Below are 21,106 nucleotides of genomic sequence, written 5' to 3'. Positions count from 1 at the left end.
GTGAAGCTCTAATCCAGCTGTGGATGAAGCCGTGAACTCGAAGGAGTTTGAAGGCCCAATAGTATCACGGTTGGGAGAAGAGACACAGTCAGAGGAGAGAGAGGTGATATTCACAGCAAGAAGTTTTGACAATGGGTTGTCGACGTTACTAGTTTTTGCTTTAGATGGAGAGCCTCTAGCTAAAGCTTTCTTACCCTTCACTGAGGACGGCATATTCTTACTCGCATGGCCTGATGGGCTTGGGCTTGTGCCACTAAATTGGGTTGAGCTTGTAATTTTTTACTTAACATTCCCCAACTTGTTACTAGACGGGCCCGAGTTAGAACCTCCCACATACCCGCTGGGTTTTAAAGCCCATTTTGCTAACCCCTTCTTGGAATACCCTCCATCATTAATGTTGACATCTTTCTGTGGCATACCCTGAGTACCCGTGGGACCACTGCTCGACGTGTTCACCCAGTCCAGACTTCTTGGAGGTGGTTGAAGTGAGGAATGCCAGGTGGCTTTCCTTGTGCTATCCATACTAATACCTGGCTTGGTCCCCTTCCTCCCGTACATCCTTTTTCCCACCACCATCCACGGACCATACGACCCATCCACCTTTGGTGACTCACCCACATCCACCACAACATGCACTTGAGAAGATGGCTGAGCATCATGTGAATCTCGTGGCATGTTAGAACACATGGTCTAAGCTTCCTCCATCGGGATTGGTGGCTCTCTTTCCTTTCGAATGGTGTACAGACACCCATTCACCTTATGCCCAAGCCTTCCACAAGAAAAACAGAGACTGTGAATACCTTTGTAGGTCACTCACTACCCACTCGAAGTGTCCAATACAGATAGTATTCACCAACGGTTTATTGACATCAACTTGAATGCAAAGCCTTGCATATTTACCACGAGCTTCCATGGCCGTGTGGGAGTCAATCCTTAAGACCTTACCAATAGACTCCCCAATCTGCTTCAAAACCTCTGCATCGTAAAGCTCAATGGGTAATTCACAAAGACGGATCCAGACAGTAATGACAGACACATTTGCCATCGACGACTTGAAAAAAGGCTCCCATGGTCTTATAGAAAGAAAGTGGTCTCCTATAAACCACAAACCTTTCATAAGAACTGCATCAAGGTCCTCATTAGAAAAGAATCTGACCAGAAAGAAACCAAACCCAAAATCCACACAATCCATTCTTTCCGATAGTCTCCACAGTTGGCTAAGTTTAGATTTTAAGTAAGCAAAACCCACTAACCTACCGATGAGCTTGACAATGATGGCTCTCGACCAAGGACCTCTAATACGCAGCTTCGTTTCCTTAGAAAGCCTAACATTCACCTACCCAACCCGATTCCGATTAGCATCCTCCTCATTCTCACCATCAGACTCCACATCTTCATCCATAAGACTCTCAAACTCAAAAGCTTTCACATACGCTCCTGGTATATCACCTACGAGCTTATCCTTGAAGGTACCTTCGAAGAAAGTTCTTGTGTTATGGAATCCTGGAAAGGGAGAACCCTCCCTAGATCCATTATTGAAATCAGCGTGGTGAATATCCTTCACCTTTTTATTACTTCAGGCCAGCTCCACTTCCTCTTCTCTAGAGAGCAAACATGGTTTCATATTGCTCATTTCCATCATAGAACAATGTTACAAGTCCATTTTCAAATAAGGGTAAATTTGTCTAATATTTAATCATTTCCTCTTCTTTCCATCATAATTTTTAAAACATTCAAATAAGAGGAAAAGCTAATTATTTCTCCTCTTACTTAATTTTAAAAACATCCAAACAATGTGTAGGATAACAATTCCTCTCTACTCTCCTCCCAACTACACTCCTCCCCTCTACTCTCCAAACTTTCAAATATAGCATTAATGTTTTAGATGGGATTTACAAGACTGGAAGAGAAAAAGTATTTAACTATTTATTACAAGAGATGCCTTCTTTTTTTGATAAATCAAGAGATACCTTATTGAGAGTTACATTTGGGGAAACTAGAATAAACTGATTGTGACCTGTCTTGTAATGACTAATGAGAGAAGTTCTGATAATTGCAAAAGAGAGGAATCTGAAGAAGGTGGTCATCCTCCACTTGTATGAGGAAAAGGAGCCATGATACGTAGAAGAATTAGTCACGCTGATTGGACAGCCAAAGCTGTGATGCACTATGCCAGGACTAAGATCAACAAATTGCACAAGGTTTACTAGCATATGTTGCTCAGTAACTATAACATGGAACTTTTAATTTTGGTTAATTTTCTTATCTGACTCCGGAAAAATGCTTGTATAAAAAAAGTGAATAAAAAATAAGGTAGGTGTTGATCATATGTCACTTGGATCTCTAATTTATACTGACATTTATTTTTTTGGGGGGTTTAGTCATTATAATGTTTACATGCCCCGTCAATACACATAAATGTTTAAGGCTTTAGGTAGAAAAGGTTTGGGCCTAAAAATAAATTACTGCTTTGTTTGGACGAACTCATTTCACCTCCAGCGAGAATGTACAACTTTTTATAACACTGCATTTTTAAGGTGCAGTTATACAACTAATACTCATTCACAATAAGCAAATTAGGCTAAGAATATATGATCAAGGATGAGAAGATCTTCCCTCAATTAAGTTTATCGTTTCAGGGCCAATCAGATATTGTAATGAAGTACTATTTCCACAAAATTGACTGTAGTACAATTGTCACATATAATAGAGAAGAAAAAGAGGATTTAACTTACCAAGTTGTTATCATGAAAATGCTATCTGATTACATAAAACACCTAGAATATAATTTACATACTTCTCTAATCTATTTTTGCAGTAACTAATGTTATTATAACACTTTCAAGATAAACATAAAATCTCATGAAAGCATCAAATTCAGTGTGACGGGCTCTCACTGTGATCCATCAAATATCCCAAAGCAATGCTGATGCTTGAAAAGCTAAGCTCAGCGACAAAACCAAGTTATCTTCACCATGGTTTTGACAGTGATAATTGTAATATAAAGAGAAATATGAGACCTGTTTGATAATAAGAGGACATGACCCATACCCAAATCTTATAGCCGCCAAGGATAACAATCATTTGGAAAGGTCAGTTAACATTTCTGTACAATGATTACATCATTACATGGATCATGCAAAAGCTTACAGAGCAAAGCAAAATTACTCATCTTGGATAAAAACAAAACAAGAAGAAACCAGAGCAGAATAATTAAGAGATAACCACATGAATTAACAGTCTGGGTTACCTTCTTCAGCAGCTCATTCAGATAATTATGCGCTATGCATCATCATCATCAATATCATTACATCCACCTTTTCTTTTCGGCATCTTCACTTCCCCTATAATAAAATTTATTTCAATAGGTATGTAAACATATAGAAAACCACGTCTAAAAGTTATAGAAGATAAGAAATTAGATATGAAAGTGCACCACATGGTAGAATTCAGTCCAAAAAAGCAGCAGATTTCAGAAGCTCATTAGCTCATCATTCTCTACATCATGATAATAATGTGACTAAATTTTATGCTCGCAATCAATGTATCACAACCCTTCTCCATTTTCCAGGTTTGGGACCAACCATGAACAAAAAATGACACTAAAAACACAAGCAGAGTTGGTGTCTAGGCTCATAAATTGGTGCACCACCACACCCCCCCCCCCCCCCCAAAAAAAAGAGGGAAAAAAAAAACCAAGAAAAAGTAACAAAATGTAAGGAAGTTAAGCAAAAGGCAATAGTAATCACAGAAGTCTATTCAAGCACTGATCGCATTCTCAATGGTTATAGTAACAGTGTAACAGCCACCAAAGAGACCCCCTTAAGAGCATTCTCATAAGAGTTGTAAAAATTTTAGCATTTAGCATCTAAAAACCTAACTTTATTGCATTTAACACATCACTTTACAATAACCCTTAAATCAAAACTTCTATTTTTTTTACCATTTGATTTAAATATTCTTTTTTATTCTCTCTCTCTCTCTCTCTCTCAGTTGAAGAAAACATTAAAAAATTATAACATCTTGCTACAGTGCGCTTTCAAAAATGAAAGATCACCATAGCAAGATGTCAAATTTTTTAGCAGATGACATCTTTATTGTAGGTATGTTTTTATGATTTAAGGTGTTAAAAATGCTAAAAAATAGCATTTAGCATTTTTAACACCTTTGATGAGAATGCTCTAATTATATAAATTTCTCCATCACATAAAGAACAGCCTATCCAAATTGTCCGGAGATCCTTTTTCCTTTCACTTTTGTTCCAACTGTTACAAGGTATAAAATGATCTCTTTCCTCTCTCCCAATTTAAACACTTTCAACTAATACCCACTCGAGTCTAAGTCTAGCGGACAGCTATATGGAGTTATTATTAGCTTTCACCCTTTCAGAATTGAAAATGATAACCAGTGGTACTTAAGCAAACATGGGAGAAATCCAAAACATCATTGATATCAAAATCTGATTCAGATGTAGATATATACCTGAAACTTTCAAACTAGATTAACTTCAAGAGAGGCAAGATCAAGTTGCATCTCATGGTCCTGGGATGTGTCCATTGGAGAAGCTTTGAAGAGAGCAGATGGAGTATAGTTAAGCTGGTAATTTACTACCGTTGATCCAAAAATGTTGAACCTTCCAGCACTACTATAAGCAATTTCTGCATCAGAAGACTTCTTAAAAACCACTCTAGCACGGCTCATATCACGATCAACTTCTGTTTCAGATAACTTTAAGGGTCCAAACCGCCTAAACATCTTGTTCAGGTTAGTTTCTGAAGGAACAGAGTTCACCTCGGAGAAGTTCATAAGAATTTCAGCCGGTGAGTTCTCATCCACATAGCCAACAGGTTTCTCAGCTGCCGCAGCATCGTAACCTTCTGAATATCGCTTCCTGGAATATGGCCTACGGTTCACTTGAATGGGTTTAAGTTCAACAGGGACAATTTGATACTCTCTCTTTTTGTTTTTACGTGAAGGCTGCTCTTCAGAACCATTTTGGATGACCCTGTCTGTCCAGTAAGTATCGCTCATATCCTCAAACTCAAATGTTTCAGGTGACCCAGCAACAGCATGAGATGCTTTTTTTCTTTTACCGCTGACTTTATCAGTAGCCAACAACTCCCTCTCAGAATATTGGCCTGATACTATCGAATTCCTAAAATCAGAGAAGAAACTAACAATAACATTCAAGAAACCGTATCCTTTCAGGGGATCTTGTGCAGCCATCTGAAGTTGTGATAGCAAATCATCTAGTGATGAATACTCTGTTGAAACAATCATCCTCCCTCTTTGGGCATCCTCAGAATCTTGGAAGGAAACATCAGCTTCATCCCCAGCAGTTATATCATAGTTTCCATCTAGCTTCTGGAACTTCTCACTGTTACACTTCAGGATAGAAGAAGACCCAGTCAGTTGGCTTGCAACTCTCCGGATACAGTCACCAATTTTAAAGGATGGCTTGGGGAAAGGAGGTGGTGTCGTATTTGAAACTCTTGCAAAGGAAATAGTTTTTCTCCCTTCTTGTGGCCCATAGTCATCATGGTAATCTAAAACCTTCCGTTTTTTGCCAGAGGATGGTGAAACCATAGTACCAGTGGTGTTTTCATCCAACAAATTATCATCATCTGGAGAATCTATCGCCCCACTCATTAACTCTGACAAGCTTCTCTCTTTCTTTTTGTAAAATACACCATCCTTCAAATTATGTTTACGTTTATTGGAAGGGCTGTTACGGCTTTTCAAAATTTCCTGTCCAGAGGAAGTTAGCTCATCATCCTTATAAAGAGTAGTGGCATGCTCAATCACATTACTCGAATGCATTCTCTCCTCAGAAACTGAAGTATCTGTGTCATTTTCCAACAACTGTCCACAAAATTGGAATTCAGGCAAACTACAGTATCCCTTTAAACGATAGAAGGCCAGCAACTGAGCCTTGGCTATCATGAGCTCCAACCGATCACTGCCTCCAGATGGGAAATGTGCCAAGGCTTTTGTGTATTCAATTAATTTATCAGGTTCAAAGAAATCAGCACTTGCAGATCTGTCCACTCCATCTCTTGTACTTGATTCTTGCCGGATCCCAGTGTTCTCAACAACCTGGAATTTAATATTGTCATATGCATCTTTTGGTATGCAAGAGCATGCTAGCCCAAACTCTACTCGTCTTGAGACTTCTTCCAAAGCACAATCAACAGCATGCTGAAATGATTCTGAATTGCTCTGCTTCTCTATGTGGGAGAAATGTGTTCGAAAGGGCTTTAACTGAGATGCTTCATTCCAAGCAAATGTTCGATCCCCAAAATATGCTACCAAAAAACAGTCCTTTTTCTGATGTTTCAATGCCTTCTCAGATGAATCCGATGGATCAAATATTTGCCCGGGCCACCATGGATGACTCCTCACTTTACCCCAGACTAAATCTGATACAACAAACTCACCTTCATTTTCTGGTGGCAGCTGATAAGTAGCTTGATGAACTGTAACAGTACCTCCTAGATTCAGAGCTGTAGGTTTAACAAATTTCTCATCATCGCCTTTTGACTGTTCAGTATCAGTATTGTCTTCCTCATCTTCAATTTCCTGCTCTCCATGAAAACCAACATGTTCAGCTTCCATCACTTGACCTTCAACTCCAACCTGAGGCCCAGGTTTTGAGTCAACCTGAGCAAGATCACCAGCCATGCTCCTATTTAAGCACTCTTCAAACTCTACAGATCCCGGTACTTCAATGTTAGAATTTAAAACCTCCTCAGTGTCCAATGGAGCAATGACTTGGGTATCTGTTTCAACATTTGGATTAAAAATAATATTTCCATCCAATGCTGCCACTTCAGCATCAGCTTCAGCAACTACTTGAGTTTCCTGGTCTGAGGATGTTGCATCAGCACATCCCATGCTCCTGTCTAAGCACTCTTCAAACTCCACAGATCCTGGTACCTCATTGTTGGAATTTATTACCTCCTCAGTGTCCATTGGAGCAATATCCCCTCTGTCAATGACTTGGGTATCTGTTTCAACATTTGGGTTTAAAAGAACATTTCCATCCACTGCTGCCACTTCAGCTACTACTTGAGTTGGCTGGTCTGAGGATGTTGCATCTGCACATTCCATGCTCCTGTCTAAGCACTCTTCAAACCCCAAAGATCCTCCTACTTCAACGTTGGAATTTGAAATTTCCTCAGTGTCCGTTGGAACAGTTTCCCCTCTGTCAATGACTTGGATATCCATTTCAACATTTGGATTTAGAAGAACATTTCCATCCACTGCTGCCACGTCAGCTTCAACTTCAGTGACTACTTGAGTTGGCTGGTCTGAGGATGCCACATCTGCACATTCAGCATTGGCAACCTGTTTTTTAACTTCAGTCTCTGGCCCTACATCAGAATCAAGCTGAGAAAGACCACCAGCCACACCCTGTTCTAAGCATTCTTCAGACTCCAATGGTTTATCTTTTTCAGCAGACCCTGGAACTTCAACATTGGAATCTTGGACTGCTTCACAGTCCACCAGAGCAGTTTCTGAGCAAGACGATTTCATCTCAACGGTGTTTGGAACTTCAACATTTGGAACTGAAACCTTGTCATCCTTAGCAACAGAATCCACAACAATAACTACTTGAGTTGATGTTGAATCTGAAGATACATTCCCATGACTTGCAGTGCTCATACAAATTGTCTCAACCTTTACTGAATGTTCAACTTTTTCTAATCCTGCATGTAAACAAACTGGCGCAGAATCAATACCATATTTGTCAACTTCCATCTCTTGCCCTATATTTGAATTAACTTGAGCAGAGCTTTTGTCTATGCATTCTTCAAGCTTAAAGTGCTGGTCTGATTCAGAGTTCAAGGGACCCTTATCTTCACCTCTAACAACTACTTGATTTGACAGATGTGAAGATACTGGATCAGAAGATACATGGCTGTGATTTTTAAAGCTCCCACCCACTTTTTCAACCTTTTTCTGCTGTTCCTCCACTGAACAAGTAGATTTTTTGTCAATAGCAACAGTTTCCATTCCTTCAACTTTAGAATGCAAGACATCTTCTTTATATATTCCTACAACTTCACCTGTAGCAGAACCTTTGCTTTCTTCATCCAATGATTTGAGATTTGCAACATCTTTTTCTGTTCCTCCACAGGTTGTCCTTACCATTGAACTTTGATCTCTTCCAGAACTAGAAACAACACCTTCCAGATCACTAGTGCCAGAAGCATCAACTTTGGGATTCAATCCCTCCACACTGACTGCCACTGAGGATTTTTCCTCAACAACTTGGGTCTGTAAACTTGAATTTTTCACAATTGTTGAAGTACATATAACATTAGCATTAATTCCAGGATTCCAAACTTCATCACCCAAAACACCAACTTTTTGTTTCTTCAATTTATTGGTTGCATCAACCCCATCCTCAGCCAACTCCCCACCTTGCTCAGCACCATCCACAACCAATCCTCTCTCTATATCCACAGCAACAGAAGAATCCCCAACACCATTTTCAATTATAATAGCATTCCTTGGTTTATCATCCGAAACCCCAACTTCCTGTGAACTCCTATCCTCAATAGAATCACCTCCATCACCAACTGCTTCCCTACCTGTATCTGCACCCTTCTCAGCCATTTCTTGCTCTAAACCCTCCTCCCTGGCAACCACAACAATTTCCCCTACATGAACAACTTTTGTTTCTTCACATGTGGAACCCACAACTGGCAAAGAACCACTAACCCCACTTACAATTCCACCATTTCGATCTTTGTCATCCAAAGCTCCGACATCCCGTGATGTCACATCATCAATTCCATTATCACTCCCACCCATTTCCTTCCCTCTTTCTACAGCACCCTTGACTGCTCCTCCCTCTATATTTCCCTCCTCCCTCACCACAACCCCAACCTCCTCCACTGTGTCAACTGGGGTTCTTTCCTCTATGGACTCCACTACCCCTGAAGACCCTTCAACCTTAGTCTTGCTTCCAACATTTGACACTTCCTCACCCTTTAAACCCAATTCACTAACTACACCATCTCCCTCCAATGATTTAACACCTCCCTCTAAGCCCGTCTCTTCCTCGACCACCCCGCCCCGTGCTGCCTCCCCATCAGTACAAACACCATCTACATACACATCAGAACCCAAAACCCCCACCATAATATCATCATCCCCATTGCAACCCCCACCATCCTCTACCCCCTCAGACAAAGAACCCTCAACTAGTTTCCCACTAGCTACATGCTCACTAACTATCACAGTAGTAGCAGACTCAGAAACACTTTTCACACAAACATCCATGTCCTTGTTCTCATCCATAAAAAAAGTATCTGGGTCAATTTCAAAACCATCAAAAACAGCTTCTTTGACAACAAAATTTTTAAAATTTTTCACAAACTCATAAACCCTAATGACAGAAATGTACAAATCTAATCATACAATCAACAAAGATGATAGATTACGTAAAGCTTAGCATAAAGATTCAAACTTTATCAGAAAACAAAACTAGTTGAAGGGTTAAGATTGTTTTAAGTACCTTGTCAGATCCTCTGGAAATGAAAACTCACTGGGTTTGGGGTTTAAACAGAGATAAAAGAGTTCGGAGAGAGAGAGAGTACTGGGCAAAGGTGGGTGTACTTTCTCACACAGAGAGAAAGAGAGAGAGAGAGAGAGAGAGAGATCTAAAAAATAAATAATAAAAAATATAGTAATAGTAAAAGAGGCCGAATATAATGCGTCCTTGTCCTTTTCTCTTTCCAGTGATTGGTCAGCACTTACAGCTTTGTTAAATTTTCAAGGGAAGTGCAGAGGGGGATACTTTGTGTTTCACAAACAATAGATGACAGTCCAATAGTGTGAGACCACGTTTTGGGCACCAACCTTTGCAAGGGAAAATGGCTGTCTTGTTTTGCCAACGTGGCATGAAGTCAATGGGTTTCAATAAGACTTAGCTACGTGTCAAGTTAGAAGACTTATGTCTTTACCTGGGGTAAATTTTCAAGTGTGCCGAGAGGAGTTTATCCAAGACCATAACTTTTACGGTTTTACCTTATTACTTTCGCACATACCTAAGTCATGTTAACGGCTGTGTTTAATGCAATGGTTAACCGTTAACAATTTATTTTTAAAAAGTTTTAACATTACTTTTATGGCAAATAAAAAAAAATTAGTTTTAAAATATTAATTATTTTTTTTCCATCAAAAATTTCTTTAAATAGATTATTAACTATTATTTTAAGAGTATTTGTTCTGTAATTATATATATTTTTTCTACCATTTTTCCTTTATCATTTATAGTTTTTTTTTTTTGGGTGGGGGGAAGTGGGTAAACTTATCATTTACAATTTCTTACATTAGAGTTATGGCATAAAAAAGTTGTGGTCTTACATTTTCTAATTTCTTGAGATTAAAAACTTCTATCTAGTTCCTTTGTAAGATATGTATCATGCTTGTGTTGTCTCTCATGCATAAAAGCACTAAAAACAAGCCAAACTCATCCCATAGAGTAACTACATACCATGCAACATGTGATTAATTTACAGGGGAGCAATTGCATAAGATAATTTTCATTAGTTGAAGAAGTGATATAGCCTGTTGTAGCATCTTGCCCCTGCTTGTTAGTTTGTTATTGAATGCTAGTCACAAAATAAAAGGCATACTTAGGTATGACAATTGAAAATCAAATTAATCACCTCCCTTTCACTTATGGCATCTTTAATCTTATTGCACTTCAAGTGTCACTACTTCATTAATAACTTGATTTGGAAGAATTCTAAATAGGTTTATTTGTTTTTATCAAACGCAAATTGATATAGCTATTTAGAGACACATTTGCCACACACTTTAACACAACTTGCACATCTGTTAATTTATGTTTGGATTACATCAACTTCACATGAAGACCACCACTGATACTTGTGAAAATTAATTCAATCACCATTTAATACATGTACTAGTTATGATAAGGTGTGTACAAGAGTGTGTGTCTCTGAATGTTTTTCAAAAGCCACAAGTGCATATGGATAGCAGGTTCCATGTGACATTCCATCCATTGAAGCACACTAGCCACTTTTGCTTTCACGTTACTTGCAGCATCATGTATGACTAGTGGATGCCATCAATCAAGCCATAGACGTATGTTCTTGCCAACACCCATCATAAAACATAGAAGGGACCTTGCTAAATTTATGAGTTTACTCCATCCCCTGAGTGCAACTTAGGTGAATTCTTACATTCTACAAGCTCCTTCTTTTCAATGAACTTTGCTTCATTTAAAGTTATCCAAATTCAGCTCACTTGTGTAAAAATATTCCATATATGTTTCATTATGACTACCTTATTCTAATCCTCAATCCTTTTCAACCTAAACCATCGTTTTTTCTCCTAGAATATGCACTAGATTCAATGCCACTTTTATTTTCTACCAGCGGGTGTTCAATACCAATCCAAAGGAACTATTAGTCTATTACGCTTCAGTTAAATGGCTATGACCTTTAGAAATACCAGTTAAATGGCTATGATCTTCTTTAGAAATATGCAAAAGAGTACAAATAAATTAAGATGCTATATAATTATGAGGAAACCAATTAAACCCTCCTAGTAAAAGGAGAGGGTAGATCAGAAGACTACCTCTCATACCACATGGAGTACACACATATTATGAGAAAGTAGTCTTATGAAAACGTTTTATAAGATAATTTTCTCAACAAAATATACGCGAGTTAATTCTAAAAGTGATATTCTGTAGTAAGAAATTACAAGCTTATGCACTTAATCTTCCTAAAACAATTGGTACACCCAAGTACCTTATTGGTAGAGCGCTTTCATTGAATTTTAGAATTATAATCGGTTTCTTCCCATTTGGTGATACTGTAGCATTAAAACTTACTCTTTTTAGGATTTGCAACTAAACCATAAAGTTTTTTTTTTTTTAAATTAAAAAAACCATAAAGTTTTTTAAACTCTTCTTGAACTTTACTTCTAAAAACTGAAAAATGAAATATCACAAAAACTTGCTTAATTTTTGCTACAACCGGTCGTGTGGTGAGTTATGAGTCACCACTCACAACTCACCACATGGCTAGTTGTGACAAAAATTATGTAAGTTTTTGTGGTCTTAGTATGACTCATTGCTCCTAAAACCTTGATAGAAGATTTGTCACCACCTAAAAATATCTATCAATCCTCAACAAGACAACAACACACAAATTTATTGGGCACAAAATCCTTCTAATTATGGTATTAATCTGCTGGAAAATATTTTCATATTGCATTTATAAACTACATTAAAACAAGATTGGGCTCTAAACTACCTCATAGAATGAGGATTTCGAATGACTCTATTTTTGCTAAGTAATATATATACTGGCATACTGCTTTTACATGTTGGTAATTATCAAATTAAATTAAATCGCTTGGCCATGTATGTGAAAGAAATTACCTTTCTAATCCATATAGGCTATAATCTGTTTTTTGAGAAAAGTTTAAAATTGTACCAAAATGAGCAATTGGGCTAAGTTTTTCTCTCAAAAGGGTGGACTCTCCTTTGGACCCAACTTTTTTTTGGGTAGTGCCACCAAACCTAATTGAGTGTATTTAACATTAAGATTGTGAAAACCAGGTTGGGCCTAAGATCCAGCCCATTTGTGAAATTAGATGGGCTGTAGGATTTGCATAAGGTTCACCAGTGGAAAATTGTGGCTTTGAGGCTGAGCCCTGGGATGGCCTTTCAGGGCCTTGAACTTGCTTAAGTGAAAGGGTTGTTCAAGAAATTGGGCCCTAATTAATTGTGTCGCTCGTAATGGTTTAAAACGTAAGGGTCTTTGACCCGTATTGTCCTCTATTTCTTGTGGTTGCCACTAATTGATGGCTACATTATTATCGAAGAGAGCTGAAAGACCGAACTGAATCACTGATGAAAATGTTAATTGATAATCCAATTTCTTGTATATCAAAGCACGAATTACAACTTTTCCTCAATTTATTCAATTTCATTTATCTTACAAATTAGTTATACGTCTAACGAATTATAAGATTTTCTTCTCCATAATTAAATGAAACAAAAATAACTAAGAATTAATACACAAATCTTAAAAAAATAAAGAGACAAGATTTTGATGTGACAATTTAACTATGATAATCGACCGTTAGTAATAGAAAAATAATAATGAATCCATGTGAAAATAATATAGCTGATCAGTCCATCTTATATTCAATTTCTAAGAGTTTTATTGCAAGTTTGTTGTAAATAGTTGATATAGTGCTTGTTGGTAGATGTGACAGTTGAATGGAACTTATGATGACAGTTTGTAAAACTCTTGATGTGTGTAGTAGCATTACAAAACATTAGGTCAAGAGTCTAATCATTCATGTCATGTCTAGCAAAATGTGAAAGTCCATCCAAATTCTACTAATTTCTGGAGCCAATCCTAGGTTAGATGATAGATATGATCATGATGAAGTATTACGGAAGCATAGTGGTCTTTGTGCTATAGTTTCAAGTGATAGGTGTCAAGCAGAATAAATACACCGAGTGCATGTATTGTGAGTGCAACTTGCCCATATAAATGTAGATTCTATGCGCAGAATCCAAAATATGAGATCTGCTTTTACTTTTATACAAGAGGAATGCATAAGGCGCTTTCAAAAAAAAAAAAGAGGAATGCATAAGGCCAATGTTTAGCTATAAAATTGGTTATAACTTAAAATTACAACTTTACTTAATAAAATAAACATTATTGCATGTTTTGAAAATTTAACCGTTAAAATGTATGTTCTTTTCACTCTTAATGTACATGTCAAATTTTATGTTAATTGGATATTATTTACTATATGATCTATAAACTTATATTTTATGAATAATTTTAAACTACAAAAACTTACAATTTAAATAGTTTATTGATGACATAACTATTTATCTTTAATTTTTAAGAAATTTTGCAAGAATAGAGAATATAAAAAGAAGATGTAATCCAGTAATGGATTTGTCAAAATTCATCTCCAATAAAAAGATATTAAGTAAAGTTGTAATCTAAAATTACAATCAATTTTATAATTAAACTTTGTCCAATATGTAATATACTAGTCTAATTTCACATAATCCATTTTGTTCTCTCCCAGATCATTGTCATATTTATCAGCTAAGTGATGGGAGGTCAACCTTCTTAACTTTGTGCTTTTTTTTTTTGATTGGATGATTAACTATTGTGTTTATTCTTACTCACCGGTCACCACAGTTATTAATTATTTCTTTACAAGGGGTTGATTCAACCACCTAAAAAACCGTTGAGCAGTCATTTCCTAGCATTTTTTTTTTCTTTCTTATCATTGTACTTATCAGAATTCTCATGGTTGTTGAGACAAGGTCATAGCTAACTCTTTTTTTTTACTCATTTTGGTTATGTTTAATTTGCACTCTTTGATATTATAAGTAGATATGATTGCACTAGATTGATTATGCCTTGATGCATGGAGTTGCTCTGTTGCAAAGAGAACATGATACTTTTTTTTTTTAATTTTTGGTATTAGGAAGAGCTGGAATACCATAACCACAAAAGTCTCCCAAAGCAATTCTATATTTCCTCAGCAAAAATTAACTAAAGTAAAGCCTAACTAGAGGAGAATTAAAAGCAATAAGTTTCGTAACCTTTTTTTTTTCCACAAAGGTTTAGATGAAAGACATCTATGTTATGATTCGTACACAATAAAGTAATATTTTTATGGTTAACACATATGATATTACACGAATCACAATTATTATCTAAAATTTTGTAGTCATGAACTTTTGTGTCTCTACGTTACTCAACTACAAATATACGAATGCTTGCAGAGTATTAGATGTGTGTGAGAGAGAGATGTAATTAATAATTATTTAAAGAAGCAGGCTTTATGTAGCAAAGTTCACTGAATCCATCAAAAGAAACCCATCAGATATGGGTAATCACAGGTACACATGGACTTAGTTACATTTTTCTTAATGGTTCACAGCTCAAGCTTAGATGTTAGAGAGAGAGAGAATGAGAATGAAAGAATCTTATAAAGCTTGCATCTAATTAGAATAAGAATAAAAAATGAAAAAAAAAAATCGGAAAGAAGAGCCACAACAGATCAGATAATAATGTTGCTCTGAGCAGCCACCACCTTCCCCTTTGTTATTGCCAACTAAGCGCCGTTTTAGCCAACCTTTTTGAAGCTCTCTCCTGCGCCAATTGTACCTATTCCACAGCCAAGCAAACTGTCCTTGTAATATCAGTTCACATTTATTGAAATACTGCCTCAAAGGCTCAAACTCAATGTGCCAGATAATCTAACATAGCAAATTAACCCCCGTTGGAAATCAAATTACCATCCCGCATTTCAAAAAATGTAATAATTATTGCGCACAAACTCATGACTTGAAATTGAAATCACGATTTTTATACACAAACTTTTTTTTTTTTGCCTAGTGCAAAAAAATGTTTGTGTGCAATAATGTGTGTAAGATAAACACTACTTCTAAGGAAATTATATTTTATTTCTTATTCTTTCAATGGTCTAAAAGAATTTGATTCATAAAATATGTAGGAGGCAAAATCCAAGAGATTTGTCCTTCATGTAAATGTGGCTAAGCTTCTATTGGTCAAATTAACCCTATAAATATATATTTTTTAATTATTATTTTATTTTTCTAGTTTCCAAATAAAAGCAAAATCCTTAAATAAAAAGACGTTTTGGTCCACTAAGCCACGTGGGTTCGTGAAGGGCCAGTTGGCAGTTGCTGAACCCAAATCAAAGACCGACAGGCTCACGTGACACCAATGATTTCTTCTTGATTTGTTTTTTAAGACATTGACTTGACCACTAGGTAGTGTTACGGTGTGGAGCAAACACAGCATAAATCAATGCGTCTTACCTGTGTTAGGAGCAATTGATGCTGGTTTTGACATGATGGCTGGGACCGTGGCAATGGGGCCCGTTGTAGTTGGCGAGAAGATGTGAGCAGGTAGGCCCATTGTCTGTGATTGATGGTAATGATAATAAGGGTACATGGGCATCAATGTGTTCGCACCTACCATAGCTTGCCCTGGATACACTTGAGAGTAATGCCCATTCATATAGGTCCCTCCATTGTAGCTTAGCTTCTGTGTACCATTAGAGACAAATTAACAACATCCCTAACATGCTCAACCCTTTAATTAACCCAAAAAAAAAAACAGCACATTAATTAGTTCTTAAAACAATAACTAGGACAATGTAGGACATTGGTGTGAGTTTCCTTCATCGATTGATTCACAAACCAAAACATTAGATATTAGGTGGTCCAAATTCAATTGTATAAGATCCACTTACATGGTTGTAATTGATATCAGTAGCAATGTATGTAGGAGAGTACCTGAAAATAAGGTAATCAAGGAAATCATAACATAAGAGATTGTCAATTTCTAAAATGTACATATAAATTATTTCACACAAAATCTAACTCACAACAGTAACTATCTCATTTATGGAATATATGCATATTATACGGGCCCACAGTATATGACTATAGAGTGACAAAATGTATATCTTATACATAAGAAACCTTCTACACAAAACCCATCCATAAGTGGACATACCCATAGAAAGGAACGGGCTGATGATGGTGATGCTGATGATGATGAAAGGGTGAAGGCGGTGTCCCCGCCGGATAGTACCACTGCACGTGATTTGCCGGTGCAGCTGACGTGGCCCTCGGTCCAACGTTTGATCCTTCATGATGTAAATCAAGCAACATTAGACCTCCATGATGGTCACATTTATAAAAAAGTGCAATTATTATTAATATTTTCCTCTTCAAACCTTGCAATTGAAAGAAGAATAGGAATGAAGTTTCCCATTTGGATTTTAGATTATCATTTTCTTATTAGTTACTCATTCTATATCACACTAGATAAAAATTGGTAAAATGACATATATTCTAATAAAACAAAATAAATATAACAATTTTTTAGAATGTTGTTAATGTCTATTCGTTTGGATTAACCTTTTTCCTAAAAATTTAAAGTTGACAAAAATACATTTATACTTTGAAAAAAAGAAACTTTAAAAATAAATTAATTAATAAAAAAAAGCTAATCCAAATAGACTGTTTTATTTTTATTTTTTTAGTTTGGGTTAAGCCAAACTTACATGTCTCATATTGATTTAGGAATTGTATGACTATTATTGAATTTTATTTTGTTTTAATAAAATGTAAAACTTTCTGACATAATGTCGAATATGACTAATGTGTAATGAATACCTTGTTGAGGAGGAGGAGGAGGAGGAGGTGGGGTGGAATTAGAAGACCTTGGGCGCCTGGCTCCAAGTGAAGCCAAGTTGCAGTTAGCTCTGCGGCCATTGATGATGGGTGTGGCCTCCTCACAAGCCTTTTTAGCTGCTTCAGGCTCCTTGAACGTAACCTACAAAAAAAAATAAAAAATAACACAGATACAATTAATACCATATATATGTGACAATGACAAGACACCACCATGCACAAGAAAAAAAAAATTAACAAAGATCTACCAAACAAACACTTACGAATCCATAGCCCTTGGATCTGCCAGTGACCTTATCAGTGATAATCACAGCCTCCAAAATCTCACCGTACTTCTCAAAGTGTTCTCTCATGGACTCCTTCGGAGTTTCCCACGCTAAACCTCCAACAAACACTTTGGTTAGTGTTGTGTCTCCAAATTGCCCCATAATATTGTTGCTCATAGTCATATTCTCTCTTCTCTACACAACCCAACAAGTGAACAAAATGACTCAAAGATTAATACCCAACAGGTGAAAAATTGTTACAGACTATGTATATATATATATATATACACAACTCAATAACTCAGCTAAACATTAGTCTCAATTGTCTGTGTTTTTTTTGAGAGTGTAAAGTTTGAATCTTTGTCTGTGTTTTTGACAGAGAGAGAACTGAGAGGCTGGTTCTGTGGGGGAGAGGAGGGAAGGTTTATAAGGGGAAGGAGTGAAAAGAAAGTACAGGGTGTGGTTGGAATAAAAAAATGAGGGAAAAACATAGAGACAGAGAGGCAGACAGATAGACTTGGCGTAAGGCTATGAGTATGACCAACGTGATCACACACACGCTTCTTCATCTTCCATTAAAAAAAAAAAAAATTTGGTCGTCAATATTTTTGTCAAAGTAATATGAAATGTCATTATATTCGTTGTATTTATTAGTCATGTTGTTTTGGATTAAGTTGCATTTGTATTTTTGAAGTGGGAGATACGGTTATAAAAAGTAATTAGCTTTTATTATAAATAAAATATTAATATGTTTCTTTTTAGTATGTGCCCCATTTAATAATATGGAAAAAATTTTAGGTACTTTCGGAGTATGAAAATATGATACTTCTTCATCTCACATTAATGGTAGACTCCGTCATGAATTTAATGAGTAGATCTCACCATGAACGTGAGAGGAGAGACTACCATTCTCCATGCTCTAGAAATACTTAAGAAATACTCCAATAACATGTTACTTGATGAAGTATAATATAATTTTATCTTATTTTATTTTATTTTAAAATCAATACATTATTAGTTGGATTAACTAAAATCTAAATTAAATTAAATTATATCTAACTAAGCATTCCGAGGTACAAGAAAGTGACAAACTCATTTTAATTGTCCATTCATTTTCCCTTTGTGTAGTTATGTGAGATTCAAATCTAAGACTTGCATGGTTTTCGTCATACTCCTACCCCACCCCTAATTGACCATTTATAAGTTCAAAACGTATCAATAATCCAGATGCCTAAAATTTATGAAGTTTTTAGGTCAATATATTTTGCTTATACATGGAAACATATAATGTTTTAACGAATTGAAAAGATCGAATCATGGAATGATTATTTTAACATGAACCCTTTTCTCTTTGATTACTTTTCATTTTCTAATGCAACCATTTAGGTTTTAGCATGAATGAGGGCTGGAAATAATATATAACATATGAGATCCCCTTGCACCTTTTGGTGATTAATATTCTACTGATGATCAGCAAAATCTTTTCTTTTTGGAAAAAAGTTAATAAATATCCTAAGAATATTAGTTTAAGTAATTTTAGAAACTTTTTATAAAAAATGCGGCTTTTTATATTTTCCATAAAAATTGTGTTAAAACTTTCTTAAAATTGTTTATTAGCAATTGTTCCAAGGGTAATTGTTGTAAGGATACCTATTAATATGACCATTTATTTTTAACAAATTTCATGTAAATTTTGTTCTTTCACTCATTTAACTTCCTTCACCTGTACATTTCCTCAATAAATTGTCACTTTCCACTTGTTTTGCTCTTAAATATGCTGAGCTAGATATTGCATCTTTTAAATTTGGCACTCATTTGCTTGTTGGTACTCCTGCACGTGCTTTGATTTTTTCTTATCGACAATTGTCATGAATTCATCATAATCTTACAAACAATGCTAACGTTTCTTATAAAGACTAATTAATCTGTGGACATTGACGTGTGGTGGCACAATGTGCCATAGTACTAATCACCAGACACTACCAAAAATATTTAAATGAATTTAAACAGAAAGAGCAGTTGCTAGCTGTGACTAGGCTGGAAATGTTTGTATTCATAGAAAAGAAATTGAAGTGTGTAAGGAAAAAAAAACTCCCAGATTTCCAAATAATTCTTCAACCATTCCCTTTCAATGGCAACAAAAATTATGAATGCAGGACTTAATTTTAGAGAATACAAAACTAAACAACTTGTGTCCAGTGCATTAGTGTACTAAACACGTTGGGATATGAATATGCATTCAAAAGTGGACATAAGTTCGAATCTTAACGTGTTCAGTGCAACTGATGCATTGAAAATGATCTCAACCCCACAAAATTAGAATAAAATTTTATTTTATTTTAAGCTAGACATTGCTAGAAGCATGCAAGCTCCATTAGTCCATTTATCTCACAAAGAAGTTAAAGAAAAAAAAAATTTAAAAGAAGCGGTAAAGAATGTATTTCCTTCATCCCAAATTTTTTGACTATTTAGAAAAAATGTAATTTTTTAAAAGCATATCATTAATATATTATCTTTTAAATCATAAAATATATAACATTTTTTCTTATAAATTGTTACAACAAATAAAGGAAAAATTATTTTAATCATGTTTCTCCTTATTAAAAAAAAAAGAAAACAAAAAAATACCACTGAGTTACATGATTCTTGACATAAAATTGATATTGTGAATTTAATCTTTCAAATAAAGAGTTATAAAATTTTAAGTAATGGCTTAAAAAAATAGTAGTATCAATATTTAGATACAAGGACAAAGTAGTAATTAACTAGACGAGTGCAGAGCAGTGGTAGACTGGTAGTAAAACCGTACATTAAAAATTTGTGGGGTCCCCAAAAATTAACGAATTTAACTTTCGCGTTGTGTAGTTTTAGAATGGTGGTCGGCGAATACGTTAACGGCCCATAGTTTCAGAAACGGCCACGCGCTGAGAAGATACCTTCTTGTGGAATATTATCAGCCCAACATCATCAACATGATTCCACTTTCATTATATAGCCAATTATGGCGTGCCACAGCATCTGTGCTGACGAGTATTTGAGGTACAAGATGACTAATATAGCCAAATGACCATCTATTCAAACAATCTAGCACACCATAGTCTTAATTTTTAAACTATATAGCCAAATAATCATCTTTTCAAACTATTTAATAAAATATTACTTTTTTTTGAATTTTAGGGTTCAAAAAATATAATAAAATTAACTGAAAATATACTAATTTTAGACTAAATTTACTCTACTCTACTCTATTCTTCATTTCTCCCTCCCTCTTCCTCAATCTAAATAGACTATTATATTAGTTACTATTAATATTGAGTTTTGCCTAATTATCGACATTAGTAATGTTAAGTTCTATGTGTATATTTACAAAACAAATTTCCCAAAGAAGTGGCAAAATAGGCATAGTTAACGTCAAGTTCCAAATTGAACTTGACATCAGTAATAATGAGTTTTAAAATATGGGTATTTTGCTACATAGTTTAAGAATTGGGCTGTTTGACTATATAGTTCAAAAATTAAGGCTAAATTGTCATTTTTCCTAGTATTTGATATAAAGTGCTTGTTTGAGATTAAT

The 21,106-nt window shown here is 35.6% G+C and overlaps 3 protein-coding genes across 4 annotated transcripts; all 3 read right to left on the bottom strand.

Moving 5' to 3' along the window:
* Positions 1 to 757: 757 nt before the first annotated feature.
* On the bottom strand, positions 758 to 1,402 carry LOC142640124 (uncharacterized). The gene is made up of 2 exons (XM_075814219.1): positions 1,341 to 1,402; positions 758 to 1,151 (listed from the first exon to the last, which is right to left on the bottom strand). Exons 1-2 carry the CDS (start codon positions 1,400 to 1,402, stop codon positions 758 to 760), a joined length of 456 nt encoding a protein of 151 aa, XP_075670334.1.
* A 1,621-nt stretch (positions 1,403 to 3,023) lies between these two features.
* On the bottom strand, positions 3,024 to 9,692 carry LOC142638308 (uncharacterized). The gene is made up of 3 exons (XM_075812325.1): positions 9,527 to 9,692; positions 4,483 to 9,320; positions 3,024 to 3,344 (listed from the first exon to the last, which is right to left on the bottom strand). The coding sequence occupies exon 2, from the start codon at positions 9,307 to 9,309 to the stop codon at positions 4,492 to 4,494; it is 4,818 nt and encodes a 1,605-aa protein (XP_075668440.1). The 5' UTR covers positions 9,310 to 9,320; positions 9,527 to 9,692; the 3' UTR covers positions 3,024 to 3,344; positions 4,483 to 4,491.
* A 5,182-nt stretch (positions 9,693 to 14,874) lies between these two features.
* LOC142638685 (putative RNA-binding protein ARP1) lies at positions 14,875 to 17,929 on the bottom strand. Of its 2 annotated transcripts, none has more exons than XM_075812743.1 (6): positions 17,530 to 17,929; positions 17,249 to 17,408; positions 16,584 to 16,716; positions 16,318 to 16,360; positions 15,881 to 16,109; positions 14,875 to 15,223 (listed from the first exon to the last, which is right to left on the bottom strand). In XM_075812743.1, exons 1-6 carry the CDS (start codon positions 17,713 to 17,715, stop codon positions 15,204 to 15,206), a joined length of 771 nt encoding a protein of 256 aa, XP_075668858.1. In that variant the 5' UTR covers positions 17,716 to 17,929; the 3' UTR covers positions 14,875 to 15,203. The 2 variants fall into 2 exon arrangements, with proteins under 2 accessions (XP_075668858.1, XP_075668856.1); XM_075812741.1 differs by having other exon boundaries at positions 14,875 to 15,203.
* Positions 17,930 to 21,106: the final 3,177 nt, after the last annotated feature.

Source organism: Castanea sativa, chromosome 6 (assembly GCF_040712315.1).
Source record: "Castanea sativa cultivar Marrone di Chiusa Pesio chromosome 6, ASM4071231v1".
NCBI classification, from domain to species: Eukaryota; Viridiplantae; Streptophyta; class Magnoliopsida; order Fagales; family Fagaceae; genus Castanea; species Castanea sativa.
The sequence above is the reverse complement of the archived record's forward strand: the minus strand, read 5'-3'. Positions and strand labels throughout refer to the sequence as shown.